Source organism: Spea bombifrons, chromosome 11 (genome assembly GCF_027358695.1).
Source record: "Spea bombifrons isolate aSpeBom1 chromosome 11, aSpeBom1.2.pri, whole genome shotgun sequence".
NCBI lineage: Eukaryota > Metazoa > Chordata > Amphibia > Anura > Pelobatidae > Spea > Spea bombifrons.
Window position 1 is genome coordinate 15,965,723 of NC_071097.1, and position 14,338 is coordinate 15,980,060.

At 40.4% G+C, this 14,338-nt stretch overlaps 2 protein-coding genes across 3 annotated transcripts in view; one reads left to right on the forward strand and one right to left on the reverse strand.

Annotated features, from left to right (window-relative positions):
• The window catches only part of LOC128468785 (uncharacterized), a 131,536-nt gene that overhangs the window by 12,162 nt on the left and 105,036 nt on the right, over positions 1 to 14,338 (forward strand). The gene's annotated exons all lie outside the window — the stretch shown is intronic.
• POLD4 (DNA polymerase delta 4, accessory subunit) lies at positions 2,687 to 8,842 on the reverse strand. 2 transcript variants are annotated; one of them, XM_053450598.1, is made up of 4 exons: positions 8,609 to 8,842; positions 3,767 to 3,829; positions 3,513 to 3,624; positions 2,687 to 3,180 (listed from the first exon to the last, which is right to left on the reverse strand). In XM_053450598.1, the coding sequence occupies exons 1-4, from the start codon at positions 8,754 to 8,756 to the stop codon at positions 3,171 to 3,173; spliced, it is 333 nt and encodes a 110-aa protein (XP_053306573.1). In that variant the 5' UTR covers positions 8,757 to 8,842; the 3' UTR covers positions 2,687 to 3,170. The 2 variants fall into 2 exon arrangements, with proteins under 2 accessions (XP_053306573.1, XP_053306572.1); XM_053450597.1 differs by having other exon boundaries at positions 2,687 to 3,311.

The window sequence follows — 14,338 nt, forward strand, 5'->3', positions numbered from 1 at the left end:
TACTAGACTTGAGCATTCGTATTTGGGCAAACATGATAATGAACATGAAGGGTGCATTTTCGTTGTTCAGCCTGAATACAGAAGAAACAAACATGGGGGTGGCAAAACGTACACGAAGACACGTGAAGAATCTTCATGTTTTTCTTCGTTAATATCCTAACTAATTTCCCTGGTCCCTTCCCTCTCTAGCCTACCTTGTCTATGCAGCATTGCAGGGGTTAACAGCAGCAGGAATATGTAGGATTGCGCAAGGAGTTAAAGGTCTGTGCCAGCGACTCTATTGATCGCCAGCAGGGAGCTCCTCTGGCATCAATCAATGAAGAGCAGCTGCCCTTTATTGGTTGATGCAAAAGGAGGCCCCTGCCGGCGATCAATCTAGTCACTCGCACAGACCTTTAACTCCTGGAACCTCGCCAGGCCTAGTTTCTGCGTCAGGAGTTAAAGAACAAACATCTGAATAAAAAACTTAAAATTTACGTTAACGTGTCATCAACCCTTTTATCTCAATGACATTTCCCTAATTCCCTTCTTATTTTACTGACATAATGATAAAAGCTTTATTTTAACCCCTTAATGACAAAGCCCGTACATGTACTGAGTGCTGGCATCACATGACTTTCCGGTGCTCCATCATAGAAGCCCCAGCGGAAGTGAAGGGCAGTAGCAGAGGTTGTCTGCGCGCAGACGCCCACCGGCTGCCAGACAGGTGTATCCTCCGCAGCGCTGAAGGGGACCTGGATCCTCCTCCCTGGCAGCTGGTGGGTGTCTGCGATGTGCACAGACAACCACCACTTCTGCCCTCCACTTACGCCGGTTCTTCTATGATGGAGCACCGGTAAGTCATGTGATGCCGGCACTCAGTCATAGAAGCCCCGGCAGAAGTGGAGGGCAGAAGCGGAGGATGTCTGCAGCGGTGCGGGGGATCTGGATCTTAGTGTTATTATCATTTGCTCTGAACAAAACCCTCATCTTACAGTCGATAAAATCGATTCAACTAATCAATAATGAAATTCGTTGACAATTTTCATTATGGTTTATTATCGATTTTATCGATTAGTTGGTTCAGCCCTAACACTAATATTCATCCGGACCGAACACAGAAACGGTCAAATATTCGTGGAAAATCGATACTTATTGATTGTAGGTTTTCTGAGATTTCTTTTTTATTTGGCATGGTTAACATCAGATGCTTCTTAAGAATGGCAAACAAAAATGTTTGAGTGATTTTAATTTTAAAGTATCAATAAAACACTGATTGGACTACAGGTTTGCTAACTCCTGACTCCAATTAGCTTTTGTTGAAGTGGATAGCCTATGGGTTTACATACTTTTTCAAACTCACACCGTGAATGATTGAATGATGTATTCAATATGGACATAAAGAATACAATAATTTGTGTGTTATTAGTTCAGACAGATTGTGTTTGTTCATTATTGTATCTTAGATCACATTGTAGTTTGAGACAAATGTATACCTAAATGCTGGTACTTCTTCCTGCCACTGTATATATAAACTGATGAAGAAGGCCTTGTTCAAACAGAGTCTGAAGGCATGTCAGATGCTTTTTGCCTCCCAGGGCTTCTTCAAGTGCACACCCCCTTTCTGCTGTATCATTCTTTTATAGTCTCCAAGGTCTTAATTGAAACTCTTCCCCTGCCCATCTGTAGGAGATAGAGGGCGTGCACTGGGAGGCAACCTCATCTTTTTTTGTTCTTGTTGGTTATTTTACGCGTGTTCCTGCTCTGCTCCTGCTCAGAAGAAACTGCTGCTGTAAAATAGGATTCAGCGTTTCAAGACGGAAGGAGGCCTGGAGGGGAGTGTCTATATTTTAAAGGGTTCTGTTGGATTGTTACATTTGCAAAACCGTAATTAAGCCTTGGTTGGCTATTAAATGTCAATTTTTTTAACTTGACACACAATGCTTTGTTTTTTTTTTGTTTTCATTACTTACAGAAGAACAAAACTTTTATTTTCTGTCCTTTGATGTAATTGGAGTCAAGCTACATTGTGTCTTTTAGAGTCAGCAGACCAATATAAAATAATCCTTATTAATAGAGCTGTGCATTGCTCTTAAAATTGTGAGTGCGTTAATCATTTTTTATTTGTGCTTTATGAGAGACAGCACTATATTATTTTTGTTTATTTTTTCCCAGGTACAACTACAAATGTATAAGATCTTCAAGCAATTATAAGCAAATAACTTTTTTTGATATATGTCACTTTTTTATTTTTTTGTATGTTTTTTTTTTTTTTTTCTTACTGTAACAGCGCTGCGGAATCTGCCGGCGCTTTATAAATAAATGTAATGTAATGTTATCCCTTTTCCACTAATTTTTACCTGTTCAAACAAGCTTAAAATCTAGAAATAAACAAAAAACTAATAAACAAACTCTGATATAACAACTAACATAGAGCAGTTAGAACAGGTAATTTTACAAAGGTATTCAACCGTGGCAGGAAATCAGTGCACACCTAGTACTTAAATACTATCTAAGAGCATAATTTCACTCTGAGCTTTGTTAAACAGCCCTTTGATGCTGCTGGGGTAATATCAAAACAGAAAATTCATACATGTGCATGTATTTTCCTTGCAAATTACCTCACTTGTCCCACACCACTATTTTTGCTTTGTAGGTTAGTATTTCTTGTTACACTTGGGGTCAAGGTGGATAAGCACTAGCTAGCTGAGGGCTGTGACAATTTGTAGTTTTAACAGCAACTGAAAAACTAACCCTGGTGTATCCTGGAGCAAACTTAAAACAAAGGGTAAAATAGTGACCTCTTATTTCCAGTCGGTTCTATGTTCGGTCTATGGAGTCAAACTATAGACTTGCAATAAATATCCAGTATAATAGACAAACCATTATCACGACATTTCCATTCAGCCATACGAATGTCATATTGCTTATTCTTCTGAACTCCTGGCAAGGGATACCAGTATCCTTGTAATGCAGAGCAAAATGGATGTCTTGGGTTGTGTCCTGGAGCCATGAAATCCTGACGAATTATTGTTTGTTATACAGCGTGAAGATGATGGTCAATTCAAAAGCTAGGTCTTGCGGCCTTGCATCCAAGTAGCCATAATGCGCCAATTTTATGGTTACGCCTGTCTGCCTGCAGTGTCCAAGTTTGTTGGGTTAGCACTTGGCGCTGGTAGTTAATTAAAGATTTACTGGTCTCTTTTGGATATGGAAGAAAATAAAGAAACAAAAAACTTGTAGAGCAAAATGGATGTCTGTGATATATGTTAGAGCAATGAAGTCCTGATGATGTCATTGTCCGTTCTTAAAGGTTATATGCATGCCACAAACTGTAAGACAGTGAGAAGATAAATTACATTGAGTAATAATCTGCCATAATATCTTCTGGCAGACTAATCATTCCTGATTATCACACATCCCTGCCTATAAAAGTTGTGTGACAGGGTCTCTACTTCATATAATCAAGACCAGTTATTGCTGTGTGCTGTATATGTCAACCATTATGTACAAAACATCAAAACATTATATACCTGTATTGATAGGCAGGGTCAGATGGGTGATTCAGGAGTATTTGCCTAATAGTTTCAGGTGGTGAAAGCTTGAGTTCCTGTGCCCTCTGCCACCTCTCCAGTCTGGTTATACCTGAGACACATGTAAATTTTATATATGTGTATACATGTGACATACTTTCGCACAATTATATGTCTGTATATAATGCTAGCCTGCTGGCTATACATTCATGGAACACACTGCTATGAAAAAATATAATTCTGAGATTACTTACCTGAGCATGGTCCAAAGTGCCAGTTCAGGTCAAACTCTCTCAATTTTTCCAAGGCAGACAAACCTGATGAAATGTCATCACATTAGTAAGAAAGACTAAAAATCAGGGGGGATTCATTCAAGTAAGAATAGTGTAATATCACATTGGCTCTAATATAGGCTGCACCCTAAAAGTTCGGTGCTATTTTAAATAAAAAAAAATATTTTTAAAGAAAAAATACACAGTGGAATGGTAAAACAGTATTTTACCTAATACACAGGAATACATATATTTTAACATTTTTGGTATCTATTATGCAGTTAGTCAGCATATGTTATATACAAAGAGTAAACCTATAGCCATTTTAAGGTCCCCTCCTTAATTCAAAATGCACCTTACTTATAGATATGCCCTTCTGTCCCCCAGATATATTTTATGCCCCCTAGAAATGCCAATCTGCCCCCCTGATATGCAACTCTGCTCCCTAGATATGCCACCCCCCCCCCCAGACTCACCAATGCACTCCCAGACTTCCTGGGGTCTAGCAGGGCCAGCCACTGGACGTCTGTGCGATGCAGACAACCTCCGCTGCCGGCACTTCCGCCAGGGCTTCTATGGCGGAAAAGCACCGGTGGAAGTGCCGGCAGTGAGGTTGCCTACGCGCATCGCGCACAAGTAGGATCCCAGTAGATCAGCAGTTTTTGAACTACTCAGACCAGCCTGTCTGGCCCCAAAAACCATGCCACGTTCAAAGTCACTTAAATCCCCTTTCTTCCCCATTCTGATTCTTGGTTTGAACTTCAGCAAGTTGTGTTGACTATGTCTACATGCCTAAATGCATTGAGTTGCTGCCATGTGATTGGCTGATTAGCTTTTTGTGTTAACAAGCAATTGAGCAGATGTACCTAATAAAGTGGCCAGTGAGTGTATATTGCTTATTAGGATAGGGATAGGATTGGAATCTGGCTTGGGTGCACTGTGTGGGCCGCATCTACCTGATGCATGGCCTGAAATTAGTGCCATTAGAAGCTCAGCAATGCCATGAAATGTGTTGCCACCTCACTTTGCACCGGTTGTGTAGTAGTTTGAACTGTTTGAAATAAAGAGTGCTTCCAGAGAGAGATAAGCTGATCATGTGGAGTATGTGTGCCTGCGTATGATATGTGTGGTTTTATATATTATTTATACTTTTTGACGGGAATGAATTTAGTTTTGGCTGAAAAGACCTTAAGATTCTCGTTTTGTTTATTCACTTAAATTATGCACTACTACTTTCATGCATGGCGATTCTGAATGTATGTTTAACCTATATAGCACAAGAAAGATGTATAAAGATAGTACTCATAACTATATACATGAGTTATGAGTCAAAACTCTTATTTTTGCTTCTGCACTTGGTTTATACAAAGATGTTTGGCCTTTACAAAGGTGACTCTTTAGGGTTTACTTATTTGACATAATTCCAGTTTTTTTTATACTTTAGGGCTCTGGCACAGTTATTTCTCATGTTGGTTATTTTTTGATTTGGAAATAAGCTTGATGCTAAAAAGCTTGGAAAAAAGCTTGATGCTAAAGGAAATGTAATAAATGTAATTATGTTTGTGAAGTAATTATCTGCTTTGAACTTTGCCATGATTCATTCAGTTATTTTATTTGTATTAAAAATCTGTCATAATATTTTAATTTACATACTTTATTTTAAATGTTGTCAATCTCTTCTTGAGTGTTAGAACCATAGAAACACAAATTGAAGACAGACAAGAATTATTCAACCCTTCTAGTCTGCCCTTAATAAAGTATAGCACCCTTTATGAGTTTGAGAATAAGAGGTTGAATAAAGAATGTTGGCATAGAATAGGGTATTTACAGTATTGGGCAATTGTGTCCTGGTACTAAAATATTGCTGGATAACTTGTTATTTATACATAACTAATGCTGGCAGCTTTTATACTATGTGGATTCTACTTTAACCCTTTGAGGGCCTGGCGTCAGGGCACAATCTTTTATTTGCTATAGTTACATTTAGGTGACAATCCTATACACCACTTACACTTAACTAGGGGAAACCATATATACGGTAATTTGTTTTTCTTTGAGCATTAGTTGCGCTATTCACAGGATAAACGGATTAGTCTAAACTAGCTATTACCTGATATACTGCTAAAAATAGCCAAAAAAGAAAACAAAAAATGCATTTTCCCCTGTTAAATCCCCATGACCACCAAACCAACTAGTATAAGTGATGTAAGTAAAACAATTTTCTTAAAAAGCCCACAGTCCCTTAGTAATTGTATGCAATAGATATCCTTGTATACACAAGTAGACTGCAGGGTATAGGAAGGAGTTAAAGTCCCTAATAGAGCAGTGGACACAAGCTCTAGTTAGAAAATACATATGCTTTTTTATTTGGGCAGATGGGTTTAGGTAGGGACACCTGTGGCCTCGTCGTCGGCAAAGATCCTTGCATGGTAGCAGGGATTGGGATGTTGTAAAAACATAGATAAACTGGCAGCATGTTGGCACTTTAAATCCCCCCCCCGCACAATACATATTGCGCCCTGGTATGCAGCAGCAATATAGGGGTACCTATCTATATTTTTATCGTCATTTACCGGCACATTTGAATATAACTGTATGGCTAAAAGAAGAAACAGAGGTTCAAGAGCCACTGGCAGTCGCCCCTGTACTACATAAAAGTCTTCTATGTGATCTAGAACAGTGGTTCTCAACCTTCCTAATGCCGCCACCCTTTAATACAGTTCTTCATGTTGTGGTTACCCCCAACCATAAAATTATGTAATTATATTATAATATATTATATTATATTGTGAAATATGTGTTTTCCGATGGTCTTAGGCGACCCCTGTGAAAGGGTGGTTTGACCCCCCAAAGGCGTCGCGACCCAGAGGTTGAGAACCGCTGATCTAGAAGGTCCCCTACAGTGCCGCTACATATATGGTATATAGCTGACACTCTAGCCTTAGTGGGCCAGCCACATACTCTGTATATAGCTGATACTCCAAGGGTTAAATAAAACATTTCTAATACATTTCCAGAAAAAAATGTACCAGTATTAGCTGCGGAATGTATATTTGTAGTCTATTTCTTGACCTCAGCCTCAGTAAAAGTGGGTCTGTGTTTGACCCATACGGACTGTCTATACTGCCTATTAAAAAAAAAGAATACTATACCCACAGTGTGCTCTCCACTAAACTATGTTGTGTGTGCAAATACACAGGCAAGCAGGGTGTTACAGCAAATTAGTTGTTATGGTCAGATAAATTACCTGCCCAATCAAGCTCCAAGTGTTATGTTGTATTGCACAGCTGTTTCTATGACAACTGTTGTAACTGATGTTTCAGGGCCTCACAGGATTAGCATTCAAGGCCATTCAGGAGGGCTTTTGGCTCTCCAGAAGTGTTTCCAGATGTTGAGACTGCCTCATGTAAACTGACCATTTTGCAGGAACAAAATGTGTGAAACATTATAATGGTTTACAGGATGCCAATCCCTCAGTTTAATACTGGACAACAAAGAATGATAGGCGCTCAATGCCAGTGTTTGAGGTGGATTCACTAAGGCTCTTGTTACTCCAAAAGTTATGTTTATCTTATAGTATTTATTAAAATGTTTGAAGGACCAGTACTTACCAGGGTTCTCCGTACACTCTGACCCTGCCAGCCTCATTGAACCAAACTAACCAAACTGTCCAGACACTGTCATGTTATAAAACGAAGGGCATGAATCATCCCAAAAGCTTTCACTGAGTAAAATGCAAATAAATGTATAACTTATTTGAAATGCGTTATTCTGGATTTTTGTTGTTATTCTGTCTCTCGCTGTTCAAATAAACCTACCATTAAAATTATAGACTGATCATGAAAGTTATGATGCTCTTCCTGTCTACCTCTGGCAACCACCTGAAACCATATAGTTCTGTGAGCTGTCTAGCATGTTAAAGTAGAGCTTATCGCCTTGATTTGAAATATCTAGGTGCTGCACGGTATGGAGTGCCACAATATGGTATGACAATATATGTTTGTATCCGAGCTCTCTTGCAAGTGGCACCCGCCTTGGCCCTGTGCTTCATAGTTCATAGTTTAAATCTAATGCAGCTGCAATATTGTATCACTGTCTGCACCTATTACTGTCATATCACACTCCACCCATATGACACAATGTTTCTACCCATTCTGAAGCAGGCCTTCCACCTGTGCAATGGCCTGTTATGTACTACTGAGCATGTGTCTAGACCAGTGGTTCTCAACCTGTGGGTCGCGACCCTTTTGGGGGTCGAACGACCCTTTCACAGGGGTTGCCTTAGACCTTCGGAAAACACATATTTCACATATTTATATAATTACATAGTGTTTTTGTGATTAATCACTATGCTTTAATTATGTTCAGTTTGTAACAATGAAAATACATCCTGCATATCAGATATTTACATTACGATTCATACCAGTAGCAAAATTACAGTTATGAAACGAAAATAATTTTATGGTTGGGGGTCACCACAACATGAGGAACTGTATTAAAGGGTCGCGGCATTAGGAAGGTTGACAACCACTGGTCTAGAGTAGACCAACATCTAAAAAACCACTTACTTGGGGCACTTGGCAACTATTCCTTTTAAAAGTATAATACAAAAAAGTATAAAAGTACTAGTGTGGTGAGCATTGGCTCCTTCTTTCCTCAAGACTAGGAATATCACAAGACTAGGTTGGAACATTGTAACCCCCTAAGGGTAAAAGAAGCCGGAGTTTATTTTTGAGAACTTTTGGTAACATGACACAAGGCAACAACAACAACCCCAAATCAGTGATTAATTACTGTGTATAAAGAGTGGTAGAAATGTCTCACTGTTTGTCTCTGACTTTTGCTTGGTTGGTGGCTCCCCTGGCTTTCCTTTAGCATGCACAGCTGGTTTTCCTCTGTTAGGGGTTGTCATCCTCTTTTTGCCATCTCTGACTACCTGAAAGCAGTCTGTCACTCGTTGCTTTTTGTCCATGATCACTACTGCTGAGTATCGCAGTCTGCTCAGTCTTTTTCTCCCTCTGTCTCTCTTCCTTGTTTGGTTTCTCTGCGGGTGTTACTTGGTATCTCATAGGGTTTTACTTGTAAACAAACTGCTCCATCTAATGGAAGAAAAGAGAAGTTTAAACATGTCTGAACAAGTTTGTATGATATCATCTGTGGACCTGTCTGTATATAAAAAAACATGAATTTGTGGGAGATGTCCTGTATAAACAATCATGTAGCCCATGAGAATACTTGCTTCAGTTCCTTAAATGCAAAGGGTGCAGTGTTTCATTTTGGCTTATTGAATGGAATTAACATCCAACTAAATACGCACAAAGAGCAAATGTGCATAGATATATGAAGGGTGTTTTCTTATTTTCCGCTTTCCTTTAACCCAACACACATGTTCCTGCCCCTTCATGGTACCCAATATCTTGTCAACACTTGTCGCTCTCATGGCTGGCCCAAAACATTGTGCTGCCTAGGACAGAGAATGAAATACCTCCCACTGCCAAAATAAAAGAAAAAATCCTTTCCAAACCCCTCCAACAAAACCACGTCCATAACTAATATTACAGCATATATATTTTTCTAAGACTAGTGTCCGGTGATTCACCAAGCACTGCTCAATAGTGAGCTGGGGCACACTGGCGCAGTGATTGCTGATCAGCTGCGGTATCAGCCAATGAGAGAACCCCTTGTGCTCTTCTCTACCTGAGCAGAGGAATGATGGGCTCATGGGGGATACCTGCGGAACCGTAGAGTAGCTGATGAGGCCAGGATTAGTGACAGCTTATTTTATTGTTATTTTGAGTGACCACTGTATTGCATTGGCAGTGTTGGTATCCCTGAGATAATTCTCAGTTTATTTTCTCCCCCAGCAATGCCACCGCCCACTAAGTGCCAACTGGGACCCATGTTATCCACTGGATCTTCCCCATCTTCCTTTAAGGATGCCACCACAAGACCCAATTCTAACTTTTTACTTAACCTATTTAATCTGGATTCTGCTCTCACGCCTCAACGGAGACCACTCTTATTAAAGTGACCAACAATTTACTCATTACTAAAGTCAGTCACTGCTTGTTAATACTTCTTGACCTTTTTGCTTCTTTTACACTTAGAAATATAGAATTTGAGGGTAGATAAGAACTCTTTGGCCCATCTAGCCTTCCTGATTTTCTTGACGTACAGACCCAGACCATAATCAGTCATTGGTGTTGTCTTATATTCAGGATAGCTTTATGCCTAGCTTTATGCCTATCCCAAAGTATGTTTAAATTCCCTCATTAGCCTCTACCACTTCTGATGGGAAGTTGTTCACTCCTATACTTCATTAAATCCCTTTATGTATTAAACTGTTTCACATATCCATTCTCTCTTCTTTCCTCCAAGCTATACATATAGATCTTATCCCTTATTCTTTCGTTATAATTACTAAACGTTTCACCATTTTAATATCGCTCCTCTGAACTCTACACATACTCTAGGTGAGGTCTGAAATACCACTGCCCTCTTCCTGCTACTGTAATAAACAGTCACACATCCTCTTGGGCAAACTATTTTTGTAATTTGGCTTACAATATCACCTGTATCAGATCTATCTTTCTTCCCTTGATATCTCTCCTTCCCTTTTCCGGCAATGTTTTTAAGATGCAGACGGCAGTTTTTAGAGACAGACATAATGTGGGGGTGATTGAAAGGTCAGAGTCAAGGGTGATACCAAGACAGCGAGCATGAGGTGACAGGGAGATGATAGCACAATTAACAGTCAGGGAAAATGATGAGGGAATCTTAGCATTGGAGGGCGGGAAGATGAGAAGTTCGGTAGTGGAGATAGTTTTATGAAACATCCAGATATCTAGGTAGAGACAGATGTGAGGCAGTTACTTACACAATGTAGGATAGATAGATCGATAGATAGATCTGGGTGTCATCTGCATACAGGTGGTATTAAAAGCCAAATGATGAGATTAGTTTGCCAAGTAAGGTAGTGTTAAGAGATAACAGAAGGGGTCCTAGAACTGAGCCTTGGGGTATCTCGACTGAGAGGGGAGGGGAAGTGTTACTGGAGACAGAGATGCTGAATGTACGATCAGAGAGTTAGGAAGTAAATCAGGAGAGAGCAGTGTCACAGAGACCAAGAGCATGAAGAATTTGAAGGAGAAGAGGGTGGTCCACAATGTCAAAACGGCCCTTGGATTTAGAAGTGAGTAGGTCATTAGTAACTATAGTAAGGGCAATCTGAGTAGAGTGTTGGGGATGAAAAGCAGATTGAAGAGGGTCAACTAAGGATCTGGAATCAAGAAACTTCATTAATTGGGTATAAACAATTATTTCAAGAAGCTTGTATGTACCTCCTCTTCAGTGACAGCAGAGAAATGCTTTAATGCACTGAAGGAAGAAGAGGTCAGTGGGTAGGAAGGCATATAGTAAGAGGAAGAGTAAGTCAGGGTGGTGATTGTGCAGATATTTCATATCTGATAGATTTGATTTTATTATTAAAGTATATGGCAAAGCTAGAGGCATTAAGGTTAGTGGAAGGGGTAGTTGGGATAGGTAGAATAAGGAAATTGAGTGGTTTAGGGTTATGAGACAGGGAGGAGATGAGGGAGGTGAAGTAGGTTTCCTTAGAAAGGTTGAGAGCAGAGTAGTAGGAACGTAGCATTAATTTATGCAGAAAGTCACACTTGGAATGAGACTTTTGTCAGCTACGTTCAGCAGTGTGGGAACAATGTCCAAGGTGTAGGGTTACAGTTGTGTGCCAGGGTTGTAAACGTACACGTTGTGAAGAGTGAGTAGTAACGGGCTACATCCTCAAGAGCAGATGTGAGGGTGGAGTTATAGCGAGAGGTAGCATTGTTAGGGCACAACATGTTTCAGATAGGAGAGAGGAAGGGGAGTAAATCGGTTGAGAATTTCTGAAGGTTTGTAGAGCTAAGGTCTCTGGTTAGGTGAGGTTGGGGTGCAAGGGAGCGAGTACTAGACAAGGTTAGAGAGCAAGACAGGAAGTGGTGGTTAGAGAGGGGGACAAGGGAATTAGAGGATTTTGTGAGATACTGTAGCACATGCTAGAAAAAATAAGGTCCAGGTTGTGACCATCATTGTTAGTAGGGGAGTTAATATGTTGTGTGAGATCAAAAGAGCAGGTAATAGAAAGAAATTTTGAAGCCATGGGACTCAAAGGCGTCAACTGGGATTTTGAAGTCCCCAAGAATGACAGAAGGAACATCAGAAAAGAGAAAGAGAGAAAGCCATAAGAAGAAGTGATCGAGAAAGATGTTAGCCGGGCCAGGAGGATGGTGTATAACAGCAATGTGTAAGGAGATGAGATTAAATAGTCGGATAGGATGGACTTCAAATTAGGAAAAATAAATCGATGGAGCAGATGGAATAGGTTGAAATGTAAAAGTTGAGGAGAGTAGGAAGCCTACCCACCCACCCTTCCTGTCATCAGGTCTCGGAGTGTGAGTGAGGAAAGAGCAGCGGGAGAAGCAGTGTTACAAGAAGTTTGCCAGGTTTCAGTTAGAGCAAGAAGGTGCAGGGAACTAGAGGCAAAGTGGTCGTGTAAGGCTGTTAATTTGTTATACAGAGAACTGAACATGTATTCCAGAGTGCAAAGGTAAAAGGGGGGTAGGAGGAGCGGCAGGGTATGTGGACAAGGTTATTGAAGTTTCTTGAATGTTTTGAGCATAGAGAACAAAGGAGGACCAGGATTTGGGGAAATGTCCCACACACACACACATGCAGTAACATATTTTCACACACACTTGCACACATACACAATCACATAAAACATACTAACACACACCTAAACTAATGTACTTACACAGTCACATACTGATGTCATATTCCGGCACTCAGAGTCAGCATGTTGGGCCTGAGGAAGCGTGGTCCACAGTGCCAGCCTAGCTGTGAATCTGAGGTGGGGGAGCTGGTGTTAGGAGCCAAGGGGGCATCACTTCCCTCTGGCAAAACAAGGTGACCTGACCACCTTGCCCAGCCGGGACTAAAAAGTACCATCACGACCCCCCATGGCAACATTGAATTGCACCACTACCACAAGGTCCCCTGCGGCGGATCGTCCTCTCTGGCAGCCGGTGAACGTGGCGCGATGCGAGCAGACAGCTGCTGCTGCTGCTGGACGGTACTTCTGCTGGTGCTTCTATGGTGGAGCATCAGAAGGTCATGTCACGCCAGTGCTCCATCATAGAAGCCCCGGTGGAAGTGGAGGGCAGTAGCGGAGGATGCGCACATTGCACAGACATCCACTGGCTGCCAGAGAGGAGGATCCAGGCCAGGATCTGGATCTTAATATTATAGTCCGACCTCTATTTGAGGTTGGATCATAAGACAAGGGGTCTTTTTCAGAGCATTTTTTCTGAGAAAACCCCTCATCTTATGTTCGATAAAATCGATTTAACTAAACAATAATTAAAATCATTATGGATTATTATCGATTTTATCGATTAGTTGTTGCAGCCCTATAAAACAGTACAAGGCAGTAATTTACATACAATAATCTGTAGGAAGGAGGCTGGCCCTCAGGAGCCCAGGCCACAGAGGCTTCCATGACACTTACCTCGATCTTTCACACAAAGCGCTGGTTCTTCTCTATGGAGTGTGATTCATGGTCACCTGGCCTTGTTTCTGTTGCAGACAGATTTTACTCTGCGACTTGCTCCAGTTACCTGTGGTTCCAGTGCAAGATTCTGTGTTGATGTTTTTTTTAGTCTATTGCCGCGGTCTCAGTCACCACATCATGTTGACTTGGAATATCGGCTCTTGGTTGGAGCCCCGCAGAAACATTTGGCAGCTGGTCCAAACATCCAATGGTAGGATTTACACACTTATCAAGAAAGATGACAAACTATATCACTATACTATGCATGTCATTTTTTTGTCAAGAAGGATTTTTTTCGGAGTTCCCTTTGTTTGTTTTGGCACACAAAATGCAATGTGATCATTTAATTTCCTGGATAAGCATTTTATAGAACTGTGATGTTTGGTGGACACCATGAGTGGCTTCAAAAGATTATCCACAACATCTGGACATTTATTTGTATATTTTTCCCTACTATATGTTTGTGTTTTTTTAAACATTTTGTGTATATATTATGTGTAAAAAATGTATGTAATGTAATTAAGAAATGATACTATTATATTTGTACTTCCTCAGCCAAAAATACTTAGCCTTATTTTGAGTATTGCCATCATCATTCTAGTAGCATTTGTGGAACAGATTGAAACAAAATCTCTGAAAGTGGTAGGGCAAAGCATGTAGAAGTGACATGTATAGTGTAGCGTGTACCAATATACACCATAAATGTGGAGCACTGCCTGCAAATATATGTAGGCATAAATACCATGTCTACACTGTACATTTTTGCCATTATGTACTCTAATGCAGTCTAGTTTCATATTGATAAATGAAGTGATTTCTTCGGTACCGGACAAATGCAACAAGAATAATGAATAAAATGTTTATTAGACATTTAGGCTGAGGCACATATAGTGCCTGTCTCGTATGCATACCATTAAGACTGTTGTGTACATGGTTTACATAATCTG